General features: G+C 37.3%; 1 protein-coding gene across 1 annotated transcript; it reads right to left on the bottom strand.

Moving 5' to 3' along the window:
* Positions 1 to 1,696: 1,696 nt before the first annotated feature.
* On the bottom strand, positions 1,697 to 3,244 carry LOC127249373 (uncharacterized). Its single transcript, XM_051272137.1, has one exon. The coding sequence runs from the start codon at positions 3,242 to 3,244 to the stop codon at positions 1,697 to 1,699; it is 1,548 nt and encodes a 515-aa protein (XP_051128094.1).
* Positions 3,245 to 8,444: the final 5,200 nt, after the last annotated feature.

The raw sequence follows: 8,444 nt of genomic DNA, 5'->3' as shown, positions 1-8,444 counted from the left end.
GCATTAGAGAAGTTATTTGCAACCATTCATTTGATTTGAATGGTTCTTGCATTGTTTAAACGGCTCTTGAACTGTATACTCCATTCACTATTCTACTTTGTTTATCTTAGACTTCCAAATCACGTCACATTTTTTTATTTTTGTGTTAAATTCTTTTTAAATTTTGACTATTGGACCTTAAAAATAACAATTGGATTTAAAATTCATTTGGGCTCAACAATCTTTTTGATAATATTTTATCAATTTATTAGTACCTTTGTCTGCCTCTAAGGATTAAATTACCTTCTACGAAATTGTACTTTTAACATTCAAAATATTTTTATATTTGTATAATTTTTTATATAGAGGGAGTATTATTTTTCATCAATTTTGTTAAACCATTGTTGAATCTATAAAATAGTCATATTTGCACAAATCTAATAGAATTCATACCAATTTTTTTTTTTATGAGGTGGGAACTCGCAGCCACTAGGCGAACCATGTATGGCAGGTGAACTGAGGCGTCGGGGGTTTGAACCCATGACCTCACGGTCACAAATCCAACCCTACACCACCAGGTCATCCGTTACGGGACCTCACCCACATGTTTTTGAGAGAGAGCAGCTTTGGGCAACCTTATATATAAGGACATAATAAATTATATATCCAAGTATAGTACAATATGAAATCCCCACATACTGACTCAAAACAATTGGGATATCCTAGTGTAATACAATATGCTGACATTGGAGATGATAATTGGAAAATGATGTATGACCACATCGAATGCAATTCATTTCTGCAATGTACGATTACATTAGTTTCTTGATAATTCTTTTGCCTTACTCCTTCGCTTCCAACCCATATTATTTCCGAACTTCTATAAAAAGTAAGGGCAAAATATCAAACAATCTTACATACTTCTATAACAAATAAATTATTAATTATTTTAATCAACGGAAAAAAGCAAAAGGGAAGATTGAATTGTGACCGGAGTAAACTTTTTGTGTGTTTTGTTTTTTTTAAAAAATTTAATGACACAATATTAGAAGAAAAAAATGCAGTCCAAATTTTGATGCAACTCACGGACTTTTTCGTATTGTCGTGTCTTAGCTTAGGACTAGCTGAAAATTGTATGGCTCATCGAAACATCAAACAAACCAAAATAGCGTTTAGGGCCTTAAACTGGTGTTTTTTTCGGCTTCTTTAAGGTTTTGAGGTTTCTAAATCTATAAATATTTAGTTGTTTCTCATACTGTTAATGCATCCTTACTTTTGTGATTGGCACCTCTATTTAATTTCGATGTAGCCTACATTGTTTGACATGAAATCATTATCATTTTTTGAATTAGAAAACAGACAACATTGATAATCTGAAAATTGTGGTGTGTATATACATGCCCAAAACATTTAGGGGCATTTTTTTGTCTTATACAACCAGTCCATGCATATTAATAGTTCATTAGGAAGCAAACATGGCATATATATATAATAAATAAGAGATGCAACGCGACGCATACATCAAGTATTCCGCACATGATTATTATTGAATTATTGGAAATGATGCATGAGAGGTAACACACAGACACACAAACAAACAAACCTTGCAAACCACATTAAAAATAATTAAAACACACCTGCTGCAGAACTTGAACCCAATGCAAATCAAACCAAATCAAATTATTAAGTGAAAGCAAGCAAGCATAGATCCGATGGATTAGTTGCTTCTAGTGGCCCTTGCATTAGTATTAGTGTTTCTTCCATCGGAATCGCCAGCACCATTAGCAGGCCGATTAAGATTAGGATTGGAATTAGAATTAGAATTTCCAGTGTTGCCTCTGCTATTACCAGTACCGGCGTTGCCAGAATTGCTTGCATTACCAGGAGTAGGATTGTTACCGCGACCTGCATTACCATTACTATTGCTACCCGTGTTGTTTGCATTACCAGGATTGTTACCTTGACCTTGACCTGCATTACTGCCAGTGTTGCCTGGATTACCAGAATTGTTACCTTGACCTTGACCTCGACCTCCATTACTGCCAGTGTTGCCTAGATTACCAGAATTGTTACCTTGACCTTGACCTTGACCGGAATTACTGCCAGTGTTGCCTGGATTACCAGAATTGTTACCTTGACCTTGACCTTGACCTGCATTACTGCCAGTGTTGCCTGGATTACCAGAATTGTTACTTTGACCTTGACCTGCATTACTGCCAGTGTTGCCTGGATTACCAGAATTGTTACCTTGGCCTTGACCTGCATTACTGCCAGTGTTGCCTAGATTACCAGAATTGTTACCTTGACCTTGACCTTGACCTGCATTACTGTCAGTGTTGCCTGGATTACCAGAATTGTTACCTTGACCTTGACCTGCATTACTGCCAGTGTTGCCTGGATTACCAGAATTGTTACCTTGACCTTGACCTGCATTACTGCCAGTGTTGCCTGAATTGCCAGAATTGTTACCTTGACCTTGACCTGCATTACCGCCGGTGTTGTCCGCATTACCAGAATTGTTACCTTGACTTTGACCTTGACCGGCATTACCGCCAGTGTTGGCTGCATTACCAGGATTAGGATTGTTACCCCTTCCACTTCCACTTCCATTTCCACTGTTGCCTCTATCACCAGTGCTATTACCAGGCTGATTGGTAGGAGGAGGATTTCTAACAGGACCATTATCATTACCAGGTGAAGGAGGATTGCTAACAGGTGGAGGATTGGTTGCAGCAGGAGGATTGGTAACAGGAGGAATGGTAACAACAGGTGGATTAGTCGCAGGTGGATTGGTAGCAGCAGGTGGATTGATAACAGGAGGGTTGGTAGCAGCAGGTGGATTGATAACAGGTACATTGGTAGCAGGTGGATTGGTAGCAACAGGAGGATTGCTAACAGGTGGATTGGTAGCAGCAGGAGGATTGATAACAGGAACATTACCATTGCCATTACCATTACCATTACTGGTGTTGCCTCCAGCTGCAGGTCCACCACGGCCACCATCACCATTGGCATCACCATCACCATCACCATCAGGATTGTTGCTGCGGCCGCAGCATTCACCACCAGGACTACCAGTGTTTATATTAACTTCATTCTCTACGTTGCTTTGACTGCCAGCGCTAAAAACTCCATTCCTATTCCCATGGACAGTTGTGCTATGTGCGTCAAGTTGCGGCCGAGCCACTGCCGCCTGGAAACAATGAAGCAACAGCAACAGCAACAGCAAATTAGCACCTGCAGCCATGATCTTCATCTCCGCCATGCACTATTAATTACTATTATATGTATCGTCTTATCTCACCGATTATGTGTGTGCATGCAGAATTATATTTGGGGGGAGTTTTATAGCCACGCGCAGCTGGAACTGGATTGCTAATTAATTAATAATTTAATTTAATTAGTTAATAGTTTGCCTGTGATGGATTAACTAATTAGTATATCAAGTAAATTCTGATTTCACTGGCTTTTCTGTTTGTGCATAGACTGCATCTTTGCTGCGGTATATTGGTGCATCAAAACAAGTAACTATTTGTAGAGATTATTAGATGATTCAGGCAAAAATGGCCCACACCCATCCCACATTTTGATTATAGAGTGATTAAAGAGATCTATGCATTGATGAATTTAGTTAATTAAGTAATGAATTAACTATATCCCATCTCCAGGTAGATTGGATAAGCCGTCATTTTCTATACATTAAGTGACGCTAATCCATGATAATGATAGTTAGAATATGACTGTTAGATCCAATCCAACCCAATCAAACTACAGTTGAAAAAAACTAACGCCATATAAAACTGACATGAAATAATTGAATTAGAATCAAAGATTTTAACCTAATTATATATACAAATCAATACCAACCTGACACGATAATAAATAAGTTGACTTAGGATTTAACCTATTCTACTAAAATGTGATGAGTCTAATTGTGCTTAAAATGAAAGCAATAAATAAAAGCCATAGCTAAAAAGCATTACATCTCTCATAAGAGACACTGAAAGAGTACGGATGCTTTAGGCTAAGTGTTACCCTTTCCTCCTCACACTCAATTCTTGTCTATCCTCGAACGATCAGCATGGGGAGTACAATGTTCGTGTTGATTCGCGTTAACTTGTTAGAATCACCAATCATAGAGAAACTCCCAATAAACTTCCTTAAACGCCGTCCCATTGACTAGAAAACCATCATGATCATTTAAAAATTTTGGATTGTAGATTCACACAATACCAGTGGCTAAGACCTGCTTTACAACATAAGGTCTTATCCGACACGACTTCAGCTCTTTGGGGAATAAGTGCAATCTAGAATTATGGAGCAACACTTTTTCTCGGTTTTTTTTTAAGTTCTTATGTTGAATCATTTTAACATTCTTCTAACTCCATCTCAACACAACCATTAAAAATTTTTCTTTACATAACCTTTCCAAATTCATATCTAGAACACTTGCTCTAAAATGTTTAGGTCTAACAAAGAAGATGTTAGTGCTGATAATATTGGAAAAAGGCTGGAAGAAGAGAATGAAAGTGACGAAAAAGTCATGTGATATGTTATGCAATAATATTTACTTATTTCTAGATATTTTAAATTATTTATTTAATAAAAATAAAAAGCAAAAAATTATGATAGTATTTAATTAACTAGTACTATAATAAATAAAGTGTGGTGTAAATTTTAAAATGATACAAATATATATATATATAATAGAAAAGATCGGTGCATATTGATGTGATTGTGGGTTAAATGAAGGGTTTAATGATTTGGAAAAAATTAAGAGTGGAGTGGAATGCTATTGTGGCATAAAAATAAAAAATAAAAAATAAAAATAAAAATAAACGAAAAAGTAAATATAAATAAATAAGTAAAAGTGGGTGGAGGATTTAGTATCATTTTAGATGCTCCAAGTGTTAAATTCTCATCCATATGTGTCAAGTCAATTCATATGTGTGCTTAAGGGTTTGGATTTTAATTACTCAAATTTTGAATTTGAATAGTTGTTTGATATAATATAAATATAAATTTGTCTAATATATTGAATGTAATAAATCAATAGTGTTGTTAAATTAGAAAAATTAAAAATAAAATGGAAAAATTGTGGCAAAAGCTCGAACTTGATTTTAACAGTCTAAGTTGGGAAATTTCTAAGATATTATAAAGAAAAATAAAAGAACTAAATTACTAAAAAAAGTAAAATGGTGATCCCTAATAAATCTTCCAAAAAGTTTTCATATGATTAAAGATGTTGAATTTGTCCTAAGTTTGGGATATTTTGAAGTGGCGGATGAGCAGTTAAAATTAGTTTAATCAGGTCAACATGTCGTAGGAAACCATGAGCCTTTGATCTGATTTGTTGTACTAAATTGGTTTGAGGTCAAGGCCAATTTTTCGGGTTCTAACAACTCGCCCTTTTAGCAATTTCAAACAATCAAAACCCAATCGGTGCATGAGGGGAAAGAAGTGATGTTTGGATCGGAATTGCTTGAAATAGAGTATTTTCAGTTCTAGAGGCTTGTAGTAGTCATGATGATAACCACCATTGGCGTGTTTAAATAACAAACTTATCTTTTATTGTTTTTTTTTATTGAAAATAAAAATATTTACAAATACTCAGGACATACATGAAAAATCAAAAGATAGTCATCAGGTTACAAGCCACCTGGATCGTCCCTGTTACGAAAGGAATTAGAGATAAACAAAACAAATAAACAGAAAAATGTATGTTCCACTACAAAGGAAACATAAATTTAAAACTTAACCCAAGGCTTCACTTTGATACAAAATATTCATAAGACCATCTCCAACAGGGGATGATTTCCTCCAAATTTGCAAGGTGGGTTACAAATTCTTCCTCCAACCAACCCTGTAAAAATGTCATTTCACCCTATGGAAAATATTTACAAATAATATTATAAATAAAAAATAACATTAATTATGGAAAATGCATAACATTAGATAAGAAATAAACTTAAGAATACAATATTCGATAATCTCGCCTAAATTGTTTGGGCTATTATATCCAGAGAAAGTAATACGAAATAGCTTATTATTTAGTTGATGAAATTTATCCTAAATAGGCCACTCGTGCAAAATATTAGCAACCCAAGTGGCCCGAAGAAAAAATTATTTGAACAGAAACAAGAATCATGCAGGAAAAACTTGGAGCGCCCATTTGGAGTTCTACAAGGACGTTGGGCCAGAAAAATATTTTGCATGATATAATATCCGTATGCATCATCTTGCATAATATGATAATAAAGGAAGAACGTGATCTCTATGCCCCAATATCATAATATCAAGAAGCATCAATTCCAACGGTGGAAAAGACTACAGATCGAGAACACTATCATCAGTTTCTTAAACGATATGTTCGAATTAGAAGTAGAGAAGCTCATTTTGAATTACGCGACGCTTTACTTGAACATATTTGAGAAGTGTATAGTAACTCTACCGATTAGTTATGTTGTACTAATTATGTTTAATCAAATAATATTTTTTTTTTATTTATATTCTATATAAATATTTTAATAATATTAAATTTTAATGTGTTTAATTTAAAACTATATATTATTTTTATAATCAAACAATAAAAATAATAAATATATTTTACCGGTATAATATTTAAATTAATAAAAATATTATTATAAGTTAAATGTGTAAAAAAGTAAAATATTTTGTGTTATTTCCAAATTTTAAAAATTATATAAATAGAATATATAAAGAATAGAGGGGACGGTTGGAGATGAATTAGCATAGGTGCAAAAATAGAGAAATGTACTGTAATTTCTGCAAAAGTAAAATAATAGGTTGAAGATGGCCTAAAAGCAAAAGCCATTGTCTTCTGTGGATAATTTTATCCACAGAAATTTGAGGTCGAGCGAGAAAATTTCCACGTCGCTTTTGTTCCTCGCTTTCCAAATATGATAAACCGTGGCTGCAAAGCCAAAGTGTTGAAGATCGGATCACAAGAAGATTTAAAGTTGATCCATTAGGCTGCCAATTCCAGGGAGTCCAGTCCAATCGGGGCTTGATCCAAGAGCTGATTTCCAACCAGACGCGCTGCGAGAAAGAGCAGCTGAAGAAAAGATGCTGCGACGTTTCCGGTTGGTGCTTACAAAGAAAACAGTGCGGGTCAATGTCGAGAAAGTTCAAGCAATCTTTGGTTGTCAAGTTTCCCAAGGCAGCCATCCATGTGTCACGACCCGAGTCCGTGACCGGAAATGACCGAGCGAAGGAGCCAAAACCCGGAGGCTAGTCCGGAACCTTGTAAATAAAACTAGAACTTGTATGGAGTAGTTGGGGGTTGGTGGATGGTTGGTAGAAGATGGTTGGTGGGGGTTGGTGGAAGATGGTAGGTGGGGGTTGGTAGAAGGTTGGTGGAAGAGGGTAGGTGGGGGTTGGTAGATGGTAGTTGGGAGATATGGACTTGTATAAATAGGTGATTATACTCATTTGTAAATCATCAAGTTGAGAGCAATAACATCTACTTTCCCTTACTACTTCCTCTCTCTACGATTATCGAGTGTTCTTGATCGTGTTCTTGAGTGTTCTTAGAAGTGTCCGAAGAAAGGCTGTACTAGCAACCTCTAAGTGTCGGGAAGTTGCTAGGCCGCACGGAAGGTGTTCGAGGAACAACCAGGCGGTCCGTGACAAGTGGTATCAGAGCTTCGTTCGAACCGAAGTCAGTGAGGGATGGCGAGTGACGGGTCCAACTTGACGAATCTGAACGAGGGTAACAACGAGGGTGTCAATGAAGGGAAGCACCATCGAAAGTGCAAACGCTGCCCTTCTGTGGATACCATAAGTGCTTTTGAGGCGAAGATGGAGCGTATGGAAGAATTCCTCGGAGGGAATTCCGAAAGGATCGACGAGGTCGATCAACGTCTCGACGAGGTCGAGAAGGAGATGCGTGAAGATTTGACGAAGTCTCTCGAGGAGGGACTAAAACAATGTCGCGATGGCACGAAAGAAGTGACGAGGTCACTTGATGCCGAGATGGCCAAGCTCAAGGAGGAGGTGGCAGCGTGTCGCCTCGAGTTGGCCCGACGAGAGAAGGCGGCTATGGTGGAGCCGTCCGTGATGCAAGAGGAGCTTGCAACACTTAGAGCGGCAATTGCGGAATTGCAAGCTCGTGGCCCGACCGGAGGAGTAGCGGTAGCACCTAGAGTGGAGGTGCCACGCCCGGAGTACTACTCGGGAGTTCGGAGAGGTCGGGTAATTGATACATTTATTTTCGATGTGGAGCGTTACTTTAATGCCGTAGGGGTCATGGGAGATGCGGCCAAGGTACACACAGGGTCGTGTTTCTTGAAAGACTCGGCACTCATTTGGTGGAGGCGTAGAAGTGAACTTGCTCAAGATGGCGAGGCCATCACAACATGGGCAATGTTTAAGTCTGAACTCAAGGCGGAGTTCGAACCAATAAGGGCCGAGACGGAGGCAAGGGCCAAGATACGATGGTTGGT

Source organism: Andrographis paniculata, unplaced genomic scaffold, assembly GCF_009805555.1.
Source record: "Andrographis paniculata isolate CXL003 unplaced genomic scaffold, ASM980555v1 Contig11END, whole genome shotgun sequence".
Lineage (NCBI taxonomy): Eukaryota > Viridiplantae > Streptophyta > Magnoliopsida > Lamiales > Acanthaceae > Andrographis > Andrographis paniculata.
This window is presented reverse-complemented; position numbering and strand designations above follow the sequence as displayed.